Here is a 17725-nt window from a genome sequence, read left to right as displayed (position 1 = left end):
GTCTCCCCCTCCCCTGGGGAAGGGCTGGAGCTTCTGCTCCAAATAGCAAAGCCGCTTTGGCTCTTGTTGGTGTTTCTGAAAATACCAGAAGACCTGGAAGCCATCCAGCCTGCCTAGGAAAGTGCCTGGAGAAGGGGATTCAATTGATTTCATTACTAAAGCCAAGAGTCTCATGACCTTTGGGAATTAGCACACTGACTTCCTTCCTCCCTCCGGCCTTAGCTGAGCAGCTGAACATTCCACACCTCCAGAAGAAAGGAGAGGCATCCTGTGGGTGCTGGGGCCTGCTGCTGCTGAGCCTGCTTCCTTCTGGCCTGGAGGCCTCTCATCTATCCTGCACCCACTAAGAGGCTGCCCTGGCCCCATCCTCTCCTGCCTTTCTGCACAGTAGGTCAGTAGTGCGGCAGCTGACTCTGGAAGCTGCGTCTCCAAGAAGATTCTGGAAGCAGACAGACTCAAGCAATTAGATCTTCCGGGAGTCTTGTTCACCTGTAAACAGGATCCTTCACCCAGCCCAGAAAAGCTATTGATTTTTCAGGTTCCCTGAATTGACCATTCCCAGTTTATGACTTATTCCTGAAATTCAAGAGGCCCTTGCTAAAAGCTCCCTTGTATCCCTGGGGTTGTGTGACTCACAGTGGTTCACTGAGCAGATATTAGACATATTTCCCACGTAAGGACCTTTAGAACTTAGTGGGAAGATGAGACCCACACACGAGGTAATAAGTCATGACAGTCTATAATGAGGGCTAAATTAAATACCATCATTATCCATGGTAGTTAGGAGCACAGGTTTGGCATTAGGTAAATGTGGGTTTAATCCCTGGCTCAGGACGATCCCCTGGAGGAGAAAATGGCAACCCACTCCGGTATTCTTGTCTGGAAAATCCCCTGGACATAGGAGCCTGGCGGGCTACAGTCCAAAGGATCAAAAAGAGTCGGACACGACTGAGAGACCAAGTACACACATCTGTGTTCAAGTCCATCACCATCATTTTGACTGAGTTTGGCTCTGGGCAGGTGGCTTAACCTTCTTAGGCCTTTGTTTCATAATTATAGGGTGACTGCTAGTACTGCTGTTGAAGTTATTCTGTGGGGAGTTAAATGAACTGGACATGGGAAGCCCCTTGTACAATGCCTGACTCATGGTCTTTGTGTTATTACCAGCTACTGCCACTAGCTGTCAAAATTATTTGACGGATCCCAGTAGTTTAGAAGTACTGAATCTGAACATAGTCCCTTCTGTGTGATGGTCCTCTCATCTCTATTGTTTTTAGCACTAATTGGTCATTTTGATTAATCGGTTACCCAAGTGGGAGCCCCTGGGGCCACTTTTAGCCCCTTCACTCCTGTGCCCCCCCTATGCATTCACTCACAAAGCCCTGTGGCTGAAACCTCCGATCTCGCTCCTCCACCCCTGTGTGGCTCCTCCCCTCCCCAGGGCCTCACACAGCCACAGCGATGACTCAGGAGCCCTCTTAATTGCTCGCCTTGCTTCTGATTCCACCCTTTTCAAACCAGGCTTACTGCTACTCAAGCTGCTGCTGCGAAGTCATTTCAGTCATGTCCGACTCTGTGCGACCCTAGAGACGGCAGCCCCCCAGGCTCCCCTGTCCCTGGGACTCTCCAGGCAAGAACACTGGAGTGGGTTGCCATTTCCTTCTCCAATGCATGAAAGTGACAAGTGAAAGGGAAGTCGCTCAGTCGTGTCCGACTCTTTGCGACCCCATGGACTGCAGCCTACCAGGCTCCTCAGTCCATGGGATTTTCCAGGCAAGAGTACTGGAGTGGGGTGCCATTGCCTTCTCTGTACTGCTACTCAAGATAACTTGTTAAAATCTAAAACAGATGGCCATTCCCTTGCTCAGACTCCATCTGTGGCTCCCCCTGACTCTCAGGACACAGCCAAGCCCAAGCCCTTTCTCATGGCCCGCAAGGACCCTCGCTAATATGGCCCCTGCTGAGCCCTGGAGCGTCACCCCTTGTGTTTCTCGGGCCATCTAGTCTCTGCATGCAGCCCCGTTTCCTGGAAGCTGCTCCTCGGTCTCCCGGCCCTCCACGCACATACTGCTCTCAAAGCCTAGAACCCGTTGTCCCTGTCTCCTGAAGAGTCAAAATTATGCTTCAAACAAGCAAACAAAAACTCCAAACCAGTTTCTTCGGGAAGCCTTCCTGTCCCAGGTCTGGGTCAGCTGCGCCTCCTCTTGTGCCCCCGCGATAGCTTTGCTCACAAGATCGTGCTACAGACTTTTGTTTCCTGTCAGTCTCCTTCACTAGCATCTGACATCCTTCTTCATCTACTTCCTATTCATGCAGATACAGGAAGGGACCGTGTCATGCTCATCTTTGTGTGTTCATATTGAAAAATGACTGGGAAGATGGATGGATGGATAGATGGATGGACGGATGGACAGACATAGGGGTAGAGGCTGGTTTTATGAATGGATAAATTAGTGATTGGATGGGTTTAATGGACAGACAAATGAAAGAATTCAATAAGGTGGAAAAAAATGTCTAATCAGATCTTACACCCAGGTTCTTCCAAGAAGGCCATCAGTGGTACCACAAAGCCAAGACTATTTCTTGGGGCTTCACAGTTCAGGCTGAAAAACAGAATGACCTTGCATCTGGCAGCCCGTGGACTTCTTGACCCTGATGCTCCCATCGTTCCAGCAGGAAAGCTGAAAAGGAATGTTGATCTTAGAGGAAGAGAAGACATCAGGTGGACTTGACTTATCACTGGCCGGGCCCATGTCTTGTCTGCTGACCTCCTCAGGCCTGCCCTCATGTGGGTCCCATCCGGTCCTTCGCGCCATCCAGGCATCACAGGTTTATTTCCAATTTGAGCTGTGGCAGATTTCTACCTCTGGCCCCAGGTGACAGAGCAGCAGATGGCGTGAGTGATGGAGGGCACAGAGGCCAGTAGCCGCTGTCTGCAGCCCAGCGCTTATCTGTCCCTCTGGCAGGAGAAAGACCTGTATCCCTCTGTTCGTTTTCCTGTCAGGAGCTGCTCTTGAAGCAGCCACGTGAGAAGTGCACCTTATGCAGCCTGGAGGCTTCATCAGCTCTTTGAGTAAGACCTTTCAGACCAACTCGGGTCTCTAAATAAGAATGAATAAATCCCAGGATGGGATGAACTAGAACTGTATCGAGCTCCCCTTGATAACAGCGAACAAGCATGTGGCCTGCCCAAGCCAAAGCAGAAAGACCCTGAGGCTTTTAAAGGAAGGAGAGCCCAGCCCAGCCGCCCTGGAATCCTCATTCAGGGTTTACGAAGCAGCAGGCAGCGCACAATTGGCTAAATTTGGTTGTGTTTTTATTTTTGTCCAGCCGCAAATACCGGCAAAGAACTGAAAACGATTCCTTCTCTTCCTGGAGCCTCAGAGCCAAGCTGGTTTTATTTTTAGCTTCAACTCTGGTTTTGAGCTTTGAGCACACTCAATACCCTCCTCACTGCAGGCTGCGGTGGGCCAGATTTCAAGACTTTGGCCTGGATGGGTGCATGGGCTGTCTGGGTGTAACTCTCACCAGGCTTTGTGCAGCTGTGGATGTAGAGGAGGGCTCCAGACAGACCTACCTGGAGGCCCACTGCTGGCCTCGGGGACCTAGGAGAATCCTTCTCAGAGAGGGGAGTGTCCTCAGGGCGGATGGTGGTCTGGGCAGGGGCGGAGGAGGTGGCCACCCTGGATGAAAGGAAGCAGAGCCAAAAAGACAAGAAGGGGATAAAAGGGTGGGATGGGGGAAAGGGAGTTGTGACTGATAGAGAGGCTTCCAGTAACCCCAGTGATTTAGAACCAGGCGCTGCAGGCAGACCGCTAGGGTCAGTCAACATCCTGCCTCCACCATTTCCTATCACAGTGGTCTTGCAGAATGGGCTTCACCTCTGCATGTGTTGACATCCTTTATCTATCTGTCTGGCTTCCCTGGTAGCTCAGCTGGTAAATAATCCGCCTGCAATGCAGGAGTCCTCACGTCGATTGCTGGGTTGGGAAGATTCACCGGAGAAGGGATAAGCTACTCACTCCAGTATTCCTGGGCTTCCCTGGTGGCTCAGCTGGTAAAGAATCCACCTGCAATGTGGGAGACCTGGGTTTGAACCCTGGATTGGGAAGATCCCCTGGAGAAGGGGAGGGCTACCCACTCCAGTCTTCTGGCCTGGAGAACTCCGCGGAATCTGTCTGTTTATTTGTTGCTGACTGCGTGCAGGCTTACTCCAGGAGCTTAAAGTCGGGGCTGCTCTCAAGTTGCAGCGTGTGGGCTTTTCATTGCAGCAGCTTTTCTTTTTGCAGCTCATGGGCTTAGGCGTCTTGTACCATGTGGAGTCTTCCTAGAGCAGGGATCAAACCTGTGTTCTGTGCATTGGCAAGCGGATTCTTAACCATGGGGCCACCAGGGAAGTTCCTTGATATCCTTTATCCGTAAGATGCTGGTAGTAATGGCCCCAGTTTCTGAGCTGCACTACCCGAGATCCTACCCTTCCAGCATGTAGCGCGGCGTCTGACACAGAGTTATAAAGCAGCTCATTTCGATTATGCCATGCTCTCACTGCAGAGCTACATGCTTTTACAGGCACTGTGTCAGGATTTACTGTAACCCACTGAGTAGAGTCATTTTGCAGGTGGAAAACTGAGGCTTAAGTAGCGAGGTAACTACCCCAAGGTCCTATGGTGAGAAGATGATAGAGCCAGACCGGAACCTAGTCTGGCCGATCCCAGAGTCAAAGCACCACACCTTCTCTGGGACCAGTGCTTTTCCATGTTCAGTTCAGTTCAGTGGCTCAGTCATGTCCGACTCTTTTCAACGCCATGGACTGTGGCACACCAGGCTTCGCTGTCCATCACCATCTCCTGGAGCTTGTTCAGACTCATGTCTGTTGAGTTGATGATGCCATCCAACCGTCTCATCCACTGTTGTCCCCTTCTCCTCCAGCCTTCAACCTTTCCCAGCATCAGGGTCTTTTCCAGTGAGTCAGTTCTTCACATCAGGTGGCCAAATTATTGGAGTTTCAGCTTCAGCATCAGTCCTTCCAGTGGATATTCAGGACTAATTTCCTTTAGGATTGACTGGTGTTGGATCTTCTTGCAGTCCAAGAGACTCTCAAGAGTCTTCTCCAACACCACAATTCAGAAGCATCAGTTTTTCTTCGCTCAGCTTTCTTTATAGTCCAGCTTTCACATCCATACGTGACTACTGGAAAAAACAGAGCTTTGATTAGATGGACCTTTGTTAGCAAAGTAGTGTCTTTGCTTTTTAATATGCTGTCTAGTTTGGTCATAGCTTTTTTCTCCAAAGGAGCAAGTGTCTTTTAATTTCATGGCTGCAGTGATTTTGGAGCCCCCCAAAATAAAGTCTGTCACTGTTTCCATTGTTTCCCATCTATTTGCCATGAAGTGATGGGACCAGGTGCCATGATGTTAGTTTTCTGAATGTTGAATTTAAGCCAACTTTTTCACTCTCCTCTTTCCCTTTCATCAAGAGGCTCTTTAGTTCTTCTTCGCTTTCTGCCATAAGGGTTGTGTCATCTTTATAGCTGAGGTTATTGAGATTTCTCCCAGCAATCTTGATTCCAGCTTGTGCTTCATCCAGGCTGGCGTTTCATAGGATGTATTCTGCATATAAATTAAATAAGCAGGGTGACAATATACAGCCTTGACGTACTCCTTTTCCTATTTGGAACCAGTCTGTTGTTCCATGTCCAATTCTAACTGTTGCTTCTTGACCTGCATACAGATTTCTCAGGAAGCAGGTCAGGTGGTCTGGTATTCCCGTGTCTTGAAGAATTTTCCACAGTGTGTTGCGATCCACATAGTCAAAAGCTTTGGCATAGTCAGTAAAGCAGAAGTAGATGTTTTTCTGGAACTCTCTTGCTTTTTCAATGATCCAGCAGATATTGGCAATTTGATCTCTGGTCTCTCTACCTTGTCTAAATCCAGCTTGCACATCTGAAAGTTCATGGTTCATGTACTGCTGAAGCCTGGCTTGGAGAATATTGAGCATTACTTTGCTAGCGTGTGAGATGAGTGCGATTGTGCGGTAGTTTGAGCATTCTTTGGCATTGCCTTTCTTTGGGATTGGAATGAAAACAGACCTTTTCCAGTCCCGTGGCCACTGCTGAGTTTTCCAAATGTGGTGGCGTATTGAGTGCAGCACTTTCACAGCATCATCTTTCAGGATTTGAAATAGCTCAACTGGAATTCCATCACCTCCACTAGCTTTGTTCATAATGATGCTTCCTAAGGCCCACTTGACTTCGCATTCCAGGATATCTGTCTCTAGGTGAGTGATCACACCATTGTGATTATCTGGGTCGTGAAGATCTTTTTTGTACAGTTCTTCCGTGTATTCTTTCCACCTCTTCTTAATATCTTCTGCTTCTGTTAGGTCCATCCCATTTCTGTCCTTTATTGTACCCATCTTTGCATGAAATGTTCCCTTGGTATCTCTATTTTTCTTGAAGATATTTCTAGTTTTTCTCATTCTAATGTTTTCCTCTATTTCTTTGCACTGATCACTGAGGAAGGCTTTCTTATCTCTCCTTGCTATTCTTTGGAACTGTGTATTCAAATGGGTATAGCTTTCCTTTTCTCCTTTGCCTTTAGCTTCTCTTCTTCTCTCAGCTATTTGTAAGTCCTCCTCAGACAACTGTTTTGCCTTTTTGCATTTCTTTTTCTTGGGGATGGTCTTGATCACTGCCTCCTGTGCAATATCATAAACCTGTGTTTATAGTGCTTCAGGCACTCTCTCTATCAGATCTAATCCCTTGAATCTGTTTGTCACTTCCACTGTATAATCGTAAGGAATTTGATTTAGGTCACAGCTGAATGGTCTAATGGTTTCCCTGTGTTCTTCCATTTCAGTCTGAATTTGGCAGTAAGAAGTTCATGATCTGAGCCACAGTCAGCTCCCCTTCTTGTTTTTGCTGCCTGTATAGTGCTTCTCCATATTTGGCAGCAAAGAATATAATCAATCTGATTTTGGTGTTGACCATCTGGTGATGTCTGTGATGTTGTTGGAAGAGGGTGTTTGCTCTGACCAGTGCGTTCTCTGGGCAAAACTCTGTTAGCCTTCGCCCTGCTTCATTTTGTATTCCAAGGCCAAATTTGCCTGTACTCCAGGTATCTCCTGACTCCCTGCTTTTGCATTCCAGTCCCCTCTAATGAAAAGGACATCTTTTTTGGGTGTTGCTTCTACAAGGTCTTGTAGGTCTTCGTAGAACCGTTCAACTTCAGCTCCTTCAACAGTTTGGTTGGGGCATAGACTTGGATTACTGTGGTATTGAATGGTTTGTCTTGGAAACAAACAGAGATCGTTCTGTCATTTTTGAGATTGCATCCAAGTACCACGTTTCAGACTCTTTTGCTGACTGTGAGGGCTACTCCGTTTCTTCTAAGGGATTCTTCCCCATAAGAATCCATATAAGAAGGTGGCTTATCACAGACAGAGGGGTCTGACAGGCCGCAGTCCTTGGGGTCACAGAGCATACATGCACCCGCTCAGTTATCACTGGCTGTCCGGGAACTGCCGTAAACTAGGGGTAGACACCCTCTCACCTTCCTGTGCTCTGGGGTACCCCCGATCTCCCCACTTCAGTGACGGGAACACACAGAGCGGGTACTGGGGGTGATGAGAAGAGCACTGGTCAAACCCACAGAGGCAGCAAGCACAGCAGAATGGGGCCGCGAGGGACACGCTGAGGGGCGGCGTGGCGCTGTCATTTCACGCGCACAGGCTTCGACTTTGCATGATGGTGAAGCTCTGGAGATCTGCTGCACGGCGATGTGAGCATGCTCCACTTAAAAGTGGCTGAGATCGTCAGTTCTGTGTTGAGGCTTAAGTGGAAAAGAGCACAGGGGGTTAGGTGGGGCAGGGAACCTGAGCTTACGTGCCCCGCTTGCCAGCCTTCCCTCTGGCTCCCTTCCAGTCAGGAGTGTCTCCAGCAGAGTGTGCACCCCTTCAGGCCTGAGCCACGCGCTTCTCACCAGGACCTCACGCCCTGAGGTCGTAAATGCTTCTCTCCTGCACGCTTTGCCCTTGTAAACTCCCTTCTGGTGTCCTGTCCCTCGCAAGTTTTTATCTGTTGACCTGGAATAAAAAAGGGCAAATAACAGTATCCTGACCCCACCCCCAGCAATCATAGCTGCTTGGAGCACTGTGAGAGTGTGGGCTTTGGGGCCAGAAGCTGGGAAGAAGTTCACCTTTTCTTCTCTTCAGTTCACTTAGCTCTAAGATGGAGTAACATGGTTATTCCACATAGCCAAACATGCACAGTTTAAGCAGAGAAGTTCAGCCATCTGTAAACTGGTCTTTGCACTGGAAGACTCGGGGGAGTACGAATCTGAGGATTCTGAGGAGATATGGGGACACTGGTTCGGGCTTCATTGATTAGGCTGCATAATGACATTTGCTGACAAAGGTCCATCTAGTCAAAGCTATGGTTTTTCCAGTAGTCATGTATGGATGTAAGAGTTGGACTAGAAAGAAAGTTGAGTGAAGAAGAATTGATGCTTTTGAACTGTGGTGTTGGAGAAGACTCTAGAGAGTCCCTTGGACTGCAAGGAGATCCAACCAGTCAATCCTAAAGGAAATCAATCCTGAATATCCACTGGAAGGACTGATGCTGAAGCTGAAACTCTAATACTTTGGCCACCTGATGTGAAAAACTGACTCATTTGAAAAGAACCTGATGCTGGGAAAGATTGAAGGCAGGAGGAGAAGGGGATGACAGAGGATGAGATGGTTGGATGGCATCACCAACTTATGGACATGAGTTTGAGTAAACATTGGGAGTTGGTGATGGACAGGGAAGCCTGGCCTGCTACAGTCCATAGGGTCACAAAGAGTCAGACATGCATGAGTGACTGAACTGAACTGAATGAAATTTGGATAGAGAGGCCTGGGGGTGAGCATGGAGTGTGCCTGCATGCCAAGTCACTTCAGTCGTGTCCTCCTCTTTGTGACTCCGTGAACTATAAGCTGCCAGGCTCCTCTGTCTATGAGATTCTCCAGGCAAGAATACTGGAGTGGGTTGCCGTGCCCTCCTCCAGAGGATCTTCCCGACCCAGGGATCGAACCCGAGTCTCTTACGTCTCCTGCACTAGCGCCATCTGGGAAGCCCCAAGCATGGGGCAGGCTTTCCCTTCTGGCCTCACACTCCCGGGAAAGCAGCCTTCACGGGGGCCGCAGCAGTGGCTCACCATCCCTTGGAAGCTCAGGTGGCCTTCTTTACTGTGGTTATTACCGTGGACTATTCTCAGGACAGCCTGGCTCTGCTGCTGCCATCCAACATGGGCTGTCCCTCCTGGCCTGGCCTTCAGCCGCACTGCACACCAGACAGTGGCTGGCTTCCCTGTTAGGCACAGTGGGGACAGCACCCAGGGCCAACATCGCTTTTAAGGGACCCATGAAGACGATTTAATTTCTTTGAAAATTAAAAGAAAAAAAGTGAGTGTTTAGGTCAAGTAACTGTTAAATAATCTTAATGTATTTGTTTTTATACCAGCATAGTTATACATTGGGCTTCCCTGATAGGTCAGTTGGTAAACAATCCGCCTGCAATGTAGGAGACCCTGGTTTGATTCCTGGGTTGGGAAGATCCCCTGGAGAGGGAACGGGTGCACATTCCAGTATTCTGGCCTGGAGAATTCCATGGAGTGTATAGTCCACGGGGTAGCAAAGAGTCAGACACAGCTGAGCGACTTTCACTTTCATAGTTTTACAATACAATTTTTAATTTTTTAAATAGAGGAAGGTGCCCACAAAGGCGAAAGTACCAAGGGGCCCTTTTGGCCCTTGAACCCACGGTGATGCGCCCACTCTCTTCTCTGCTCCTATGATGGCTGCTGTCTGTCCTCCCCGCCCCCACCACCCACTTAGAATCTGGAGTATTCTCTCTGGCATTTTATTTATTTTTAGGGACCCATTTCACATGCCCATCCCATCAGTTGGCAATAGCTACTTAGAGCAAGCAATTGGCGAGACGAGTTCAAAAGCCTGTCTGTGGTTCCTGGGAAAGAATGTGGTTGTCGTCACTGAGTGTCGTCTCTCTGAGGCTCGGGACGGGAGAGACAGCAAGCATGTTGTGTTCCCTCTTTCCACCTCCCTTTGCCTTTTATCCCCCACCTGCCTCCACATTTTGCAAGACAGATATGCCTTCCACGTGCTGAGCGTCCCATGATGAAAGATCTAGACGCCTGTAAGGCCTGCTGATGGATTGATTGAGGGAGTCTGTGAGTGCCCTTGGTCCAGTCTCATGTCCTTTGACATCTCTTCATGTTCTTTTTCTTTTCCCCTTTCAGGCGCCTGAACAAGAATAAGCTCCAGGTTCTCCCAGAGCTGCTTTTCCAGAGCAACCTGAAGCTCACCAGACTGTGAGTAGAGCGAACTTGCATTCTCTGCCTTGTGTCTTGCTTGCATTTTCTGATGCGGAGGATGTGGTTGCCTTAGCGCGGGGAGCTCTGACCACGTGGAGCTTGGCAGTGAGTCCGCACGTGTGGGCGTCTGGAGCCCGGCTGCAGCGTGTGGGTCCCTGTGCTCCCCTCCGGCCCACCTCTTCTGCTCCCTTCCTTCAGAGTCACTGAAGTGGCCGGTGAGAGCTGTGGAGTTAGGCTAGTGCGTCTCTCCTTTATGTGGAGGGAGGAAATCCATCCTTTCACCTGGGTCTGAATGCACCTCAGGGAAATGCCCTGAGGCGGGGCTTGGAGGTGAGTTGGTTCACACAAGACAGTCTTGGAGGGTAGTGGTTTGGATTAAACCTGTCAACCTCACCTCCTTGCTGGCTAGAAGGGTTCCTACCCTGTGCCTGCTTCCTCCCACTGCCAGTCCGGGAACTCTGGATCTGGAGGTCTGTGATTTGTGTGGGAAAGGAAGAAACACCTTGAACTTTGCTTTCTCTTTGGGATGGTCCAGGATATAATGAAGCGGTGAGACTTGGAGATGTCTTTGTGTATTTATTCAGCATGAGAGTTTGGATACTCAAGAACTGGAGAAACACATCCAGATGGAGAGTATGATTCACGAACTGGGGGTGCTGGGCAAGTGCTGATTGCCGACAGTGAACAGCTTCATGACTGTATCTGAGTATCTGAAAGTCCTTCTGGGGGTGACTAGTGTATGTTACGGGGTGAATTGCTTGCCCAAGGCTTAACTTTCTGGTTGGAGCAACAAGTGTCTGGCTTCTTAGCAATCAAGTAGCAAGATTTACAACGTGGCTGGGAGGACTGTGATGTTACTGGAGAGGCTTCTGTGTGGTGGCCGCCATTCCCAGTCCAACGGCCATGTTTGATACCTACACATGCGGTCCACTGGTGCATGTAGGCTCCAGGATTAATTGGAAAATATGAAACACATGCTCGCATGTGCACTGGAGAATGAGTTCTGAGTTAGGAAATTGTATCTCTGTCTGTACACACAGCGAGAGACTAGAGTCAGACTCTCGGTGCTGCGGTGGTCTTGCTTGCCTTCTCTTGGGTGCACCTGGACTTCCTCACAATCTTCTCTGGCTGGTACTCCCTTTCTCTTGCTCAGTCCACCCAACTGACTGTACTAAATGTGGGAAAGAGTACGCCTCCCTTTCCACTCTTCCTCTCTTCATCCGCCTTGATGGATGTGAGGGTGGATGAAGTGCAGTGTGTATCTGGCAGAGCTGAATAAGCAGTACCAAATGGGCAGATGGGGAAACCATTCTGGTTTTTCCCCTCCTCTTCCCTGGAGAGTTCTTTCCTTAAACACTCACTTAATAGCCATCTCTCCCCTCAGCACTACCTTGTGCCTTTCAGCCTGCTTTTAACTAAACCATGCAAACTGTATGCCGTTCACCTGGACTTTCAGCATCACTTTCCAGCAAACAGAAGGTGCCTGTGGGGCTGGGCTGCCAGGCAGCTTTGAGCAGGTGGGGTCTGAGGGTCCCGCTGCTGCAGGAGGCTGGGGGAGGGGTCTGGTTCCTGCTTTGCGCAGACATCAGCGGATGCCCATTTTAGGCGGAGCCGATCTTGATCTGGGCAGAGGAGGCGTTTCAGGCTGTGGTAACAGGTCTCTGAGATGCAGGGTGCAGGCCCAGGCAGGCAGCACGGGGGCAAGGGGAGTCCGGTGTGGCGGCCTCATGGCCACTTTCTGACTGAGAGAGGTCAGGAGAGCCACTTTGTCGTCTGTGCCTAAGTGTCCTCATCAGCAAATGATGAGAGGCCCCCTCTTCCATTCACGCACCTCCCCAAGGAGCTGTCTGCACCCAAAGAGATTACTCTGTGCCTGCATTTTCTGGGGTTTAAAGTGCTCTGCACACATAATCAGCATAGATAACTATTGTTACTCCTGCAGTTCCCATCTTCACAATTTGTTTCTAATCTCCTTTTATGGGAGACTTGAAGAGACAAGGAGCTGCCATGAGAACTGTGATCTGTTACATGGAGCTTTTGCTTCAAGCCAGAGAGCGGCGGTTGGAAAGGTCCATTCCTCTCCAGGCTCCTGGCCAGGCCCAGTGTGACACACAGAGGCACTCAGGAGTGGGTGGATAGATGATAGAGGCCTCAGGTTATGAGCAGTGCACTCAGGGAACTTTGAATCTTTTATCCATCATTCATTCAGGAAGCTTCTCCCAGGTGCCTGGGCTCTGTGCTGGGTGTTGAGCTACAGACATGAGGGATGACCTGTACCCATCCCGTCAGGACACACTCTGAATAGCTGCCAAAGAGCTGAGAGCTAAATGTATATATTTTTCATTGAAGCAGCTTTATTAACCTGGGTTTTGGCTATAATCAGCAATCCCTTTTTCTCTCTGGGCTTGGTCTTTGATTTTTCTTAATGGCCTTCTTGTGTCTTTGTCTTATTTTGTCAGCCACTCCAGGGCCTTTTTGGAAATAAGCAGGGTACAAATTAGAAATCAATAAATGTGCAATCATGAGTGTGTATACATATGCCACTGGCTCTGTTTTAAAAGAGCACTGAATCTCAATAGACGCAGCGAGCTATTTTCCAAGGAATGCTAAATGGGGCTGCTGGGTGGCTGTCTCCTCCACAGCCTGCCATGAGGTTTAAGCAGCAATTCTAACACACCTTCTCTTACTAGATCTGTAGACAAAAACTGCTTCATATTCAATGATTATCTGAAAAACACCTTTTGGAAAAGCTGTGGTCATATTTTAAGACATGTATTGATGGGAAAGGGAAATGATATTCATTGGGAACTGATGTTATTATAATATTGCTACTAACTAGTGACAGAAGCGGAGAAGGCGATGGCACCCCACTCTAGTACTCTTGCCTGGAAAATCCCATGGACGGAGGAGCCTGGTAGGCTGCAGTCCCTGGGGTCGCTGAGTCAGACATGACTGAGCGACTTCACTTTCACTTTTCACCTTCCTGCACTGGAGGAGGAAATGGCAACCCACTCTAGTGTTCTTGCCTGGAGAATCCCAGGGACGGGGGAGCCTGGTGGGCTGCCGTCTATGGGGTCGCACAGAGTGGGACACGACTGAGGCGACTTAGCAGCAGCAGCAGTGACAGAAGTGTGACTAAGATCAGCCTAACCCCCAGGGGAGTGCCCCAGTTCACGTGTGTGAGAAGGCCAGTGGTTGCTGTGGTTGGCTTTATTTATTACTTTTATTTTCTTGAGTAATTCTATTTGTTTATTTTTGGTTGTGCTGGGTCTTCACAGCTGGCCAGGCTTTTCTTTAGTTGCGGCGAGTAGGCGCTGCTTTCTTGTTGCAGCGTGCAGGCTCCTCACTGCAGTGGATTGTTTTTTTGTGGTGCACAGGCTCTAGGGCATGCGGGTCTCGGTCGTCTTGGCTTGCAGTCTCTAGAGCGCAGGCTCAATAGTTGTGGCACACAGGCTTAGTTGCTCTGGGTCATGTGGGATCTTCCCAGTCAGGGTGCAAACCCGTGTCTTCTGCACTGGCAGGCAGACCCTTTACCGCTGAGCCACCAGGGAAGCCGCTGTGCCTGGGTTTAGAAACCGCTGGATCCAGGGGCGTGGTGGTGTCATCAGGACTTCGTCTCACGCTCTCCAGCCCTTGGAAGCGTGCACGGGATGGAGACAGCAGCAGGAGACTCGGAGGCGAGTGACCTGGCAACCAGGGTGGAGAGGGTGTCACCGACGACAGACATGCAAAAAAGGGCTGAGAGTCAGTTGCTTACCTTGGTCACACCTCTGCCTCTGAGCAGGTGACTGGGGCTGTGACACGGTGTCCTCCGATTAACCAGTGTTTTGGCGATGATGGTGTGTGGGTCCTGGGAATGGATTTCCCAAAGGAAAGAATAATTCTGTTATCAGAAGACGGAGCGAGAGACCCCCGAACTTAAACACAGCCGATGTCTACAAGTTTATTGAGCATCTAGTCTGTGCGGTTCCATGTGCTTCCATTGAATGGCTTGGATCTTCACAAGCACACTTCACGGTGATGACAGCAGCAAGCACCGCGTCCCAGGTGCCCTTCTGACTGCTTTACATCTAACTCGTTTGATGCGCCTCATGACAGCGGGGGGTAGGGACCGTGACTGCTTTTCCACAGACATGAAACTGGGGCTCAGAGGGGTCCAAGAATTTTCCCAGCATCATGCAGTTGCTCAGTGACTGAGCCAGGAACCAAATGTGGGTAATCTGACTCCGAAGACTGTGCCTTCATTCTCCTACAATTAGCTCTCTGCCTCAATACGCCCATTTTATAGATGAGGAAACTGAGGCTCGGATTTTAAACTACTTGTCTGTATAGCTCATATTTCTAAGCAGCAGCAGCTCTTTTGATTCCGCCTCAGTGTTCAGATTTCAGCCTTCACAGCAATTCTGCAAAGAGAATCATTATTAAATCTACTTCTAAAGCTCAGAAGAATTATCTGATCTACCTAAGTATTCTCTGTTTAGTTGTACAACCAGGATACACTGGACTGGGGAACAGAGTGCATGTATGTTGCTGTAGAGTATTTCTGTTGTGCTACACTGCTGTGCTAACTATTGTGGGGAGCTGAAGGCATGCTAAAAATGAGAGTTTTCATCAGACGTTGGCTGGTCACCCACACCCCTCAGATGCAGCACTGTCGGATTCCTTGGGGCATGTGTGCAGTAGCGCCGTGTCTACGCTCTTACTCTGCCCTTCAGTACACGGAGCACGAGCCACAGCATCCTGGAGCGCGGAAGAGCCCCGAGGCTTAGGTCATACCACTGTGGTCTGTAGAACACCCAGCAAGGTCTCTGTCCTACCTTGGGCACTCAGTTAATGTTAGCTCAGTCTAATCCTGAGGTTTTCAGTCTGTCTGCCCTCTGATGGAGGAGGATAAGAGGCTTATGGAAGCTTCCTGATGAGAGAGACTGACTGAGGGGGAAACTGCAGCTTAAGAGTCCCTTGGACTGCAAGGAGATCCAGCCAGTCCATCCTAAAGGAAATCAGTCCTGAATATTCATTGGAAGGACTGATGTTGAAGCTGAAACTCCAATACTTTGGCCACCTGATGCAAAGAACTGACTCTTTGGAAAAGACCCTGATGCTGGGAAAGATTGAGGGCAGGAGGAGAAGGGGACAACAGAGGATGAGATGGTTGGATGGCATCACCAACTCAATGGGCATGAGTTTGAGTAAACTCTGGGAGTTGGTGATGGTCAGGGAGGCCCGGTGTGCTGTAGTCCATGGGGTCACAAAGAGTCGGACACGACTGAGCGACTGAACTGACTGAATCCTGAGGGAGATCATAAGATTTTCAGGTGTCAGAGCTGTATTTCTCCTCTTTCTTTTCTCTCACTCCTGACCCAGAGCTGATCTTAAGAGATGGCAGTGAAGGAAAAGTGTTAAAGAGCTGCCAATTACTTGTTATGAGACTATGGGCAGATTATTAATACTCAATCTCTCTGGTCCCATGTTGCTGATCAGTAAAATAGACTATAATAGAACCTCCTTCTCCAGGGGTTTGTAATATACTTGGAAACAGCCCAGGGACAACCTTTAGCATTGAGTATAGTACACAGAAAGCGCTCAGTGAAAATGGCCATGGTTAGCTTTTGCCAGCTAGCTGATAGGAATGGTGATATGCTGGGGCTTCGGCATCTCTCATGTCAACATTTGAGAACCTGGCAAAGCGCTTAGGCTCTGAAATAGAGGAGGGTTGAGGGAGGTACAGGAGTGGGACGATCCCGACCTTCGCACTGGCTCTGCCACCCGCAAGCTGTGTGACCTTAGGCGTGTTACTTCACCTCTCTGGGCCTGATTCAGAGAGGCTGGGATGGAGCACAGCCTGTTATATGGTCTGTAGGTTACTGATTTCTCCTTTCGTGCCCCTCCTTCCAGCTTTCTCTTTTGCCTATACACTGGGGGAAAGAGTGAAAAGTTTCTGGGTATTTGGAAATTAAGTGGTTAATGTTGCCAGAAATTCCTTCAAAGAAGCAAAAGACAAGATGAAAACAGTAATTAAAAGCTGTCTGCCTTTCCCCAGATTAGGGAGCTTTGAAGAGGATGAGAGGGACACGGAGTTTCGCAACTGCTTTTTAAGAGTTTGACTTTGCCAGCTGAGGCTGAGCAGACCCCTGGGGTCCTTCTGGCCCAGGTCTCGGTGGATTCATGGCAGAAGAGTTTGTTACATAGTTGACAGTGGTTTAAAGCCTGACTGAAGAAGCAGCTTTACTAGCAGCAGGACAGAGGCCCCCAGTTATTCTCCAAACAGTCCTGCAAGGTATTTGGCGGATTTAAAAATATGCTGCTGGGGTTAAACTGCTGTCGCTCACTTGGGTCAGTGGAGTTCCAAGAGACTCGGGAAGTTGATTGCCAGGCAGCTGAAAACAATCTGAAACGTGGACAGCCAACTTAGCCCCAGGTCACTGGGCTGCTGCCCCTCTCCCAGAGTTGTGAGACCTCAGTTTTCAAGGAACTTACTTGCAGTGAGCGAGCCATCCCCTCAGCTGTCATTTCTGCTTGCTGGTGCCTCTCTTTCATATTATCATTTTCTGCCCCAATCACACAGCCATGAGCATCCATGCTGTGTGCATGCCCAGTCATGTCCAGCTCTTTGTGACCCCGTGGACTGCAGTCCACTAGGCTCCTCTGACCGTGGGATTCTCCAGGCAAGAATACTGGAATGGTTTGCCAAGCTCTCCTCTAGGGGATCTTCTCTACCCAGGGACTGAACCCGCTTCTCTTGCGTCTCCTGCATTGGCAGGTGGGTTCCACCATACCAGCTTGGAAGCTCCATGCCCCATATCCCCAAACAAACCAGAAGCTGCATTTCTACATCTGTGCTTTGCTAAGTGATCTAATGTCTTTTTTTGTTTTTTCTTTAAATATTTATTTATTTGACTGCTTGGAGTCTTAGCTGTGGCGTGTGGGATTTCTTTGAAGCAGTCCAATAGTGGAGGAAAAAGTCAGGGAACTGCCCAGACCTGAGTTTGGATCCCACCCTCTGCTGACTGACCCTGGGCAGGTGACCTCCACTTTCTCAGTCTCTGGCTGATTAGCTAGACAACAGGGATACTAGTCAGAGCTCCTGTCTTAGTTTGCTGGGGCTGTGACGATGAAGTACCTCAGACCAGATGGCTTAAATAACAGGAATCTGTTTCCTCACAGCTTACAGCCTGGCAGTTTCAGATCTGAGTGCTGGCAGGGCTGGTTTCCGGAGGCCTCGCTCCTTGCCTTGCAGCCAATGGTCTTCTTCTTGTCCTTCTGCTGCGGTTGTCCTGTTCATGCTCGCCCATGATGTCCCGCCCTTCTGTCGCAAGGACACTCGTCATGTTGTGTTAGGGCCACCCGATGGCCGC

The 17725-nt window shown here is 49.4% G+C and overlaps 1 protein-coding gene across 1 annotated transcript in view; it reads left to right on the top strand.

Annotated features, from left to right (window-relative positions):
- The window catches only part of SLIT3 (slit guidance ligand 3), a 719057-nt gene that overhangs the window by 119617 nt on the left and 581715 nt on the right, over positions 1 to 17725 (top strand). Inside the window, exon 4 of the mRNA XM_052659044.1 lies at positions 10296 to 10367. Coding sequence (XP_052515004.1) covers positions 10296 to 10367 — 72 coding nt within the window. The remainder of the gene's footprint in view (positions 1 to 10295; positions 10368 to 17725) is intronic.

The sequence above is a fragment of the Budorcas taxicolor genome, chromosome 20 (genome assembly GCF_023091745.1).
Source record: "Budorcas taxicolor isolate Tak-1 chromosome 20, Takin1.1, whole genome shotgun sequence".
NCBI lineage: Eukaryota > Metazoa > Chordata > Mammalia > Artiodactyla > Bovidae > Budorcas > Budorcas taxicolor.
This window is presented reverse-complemented; position numbering and strand designations above follow the sequence as displayed.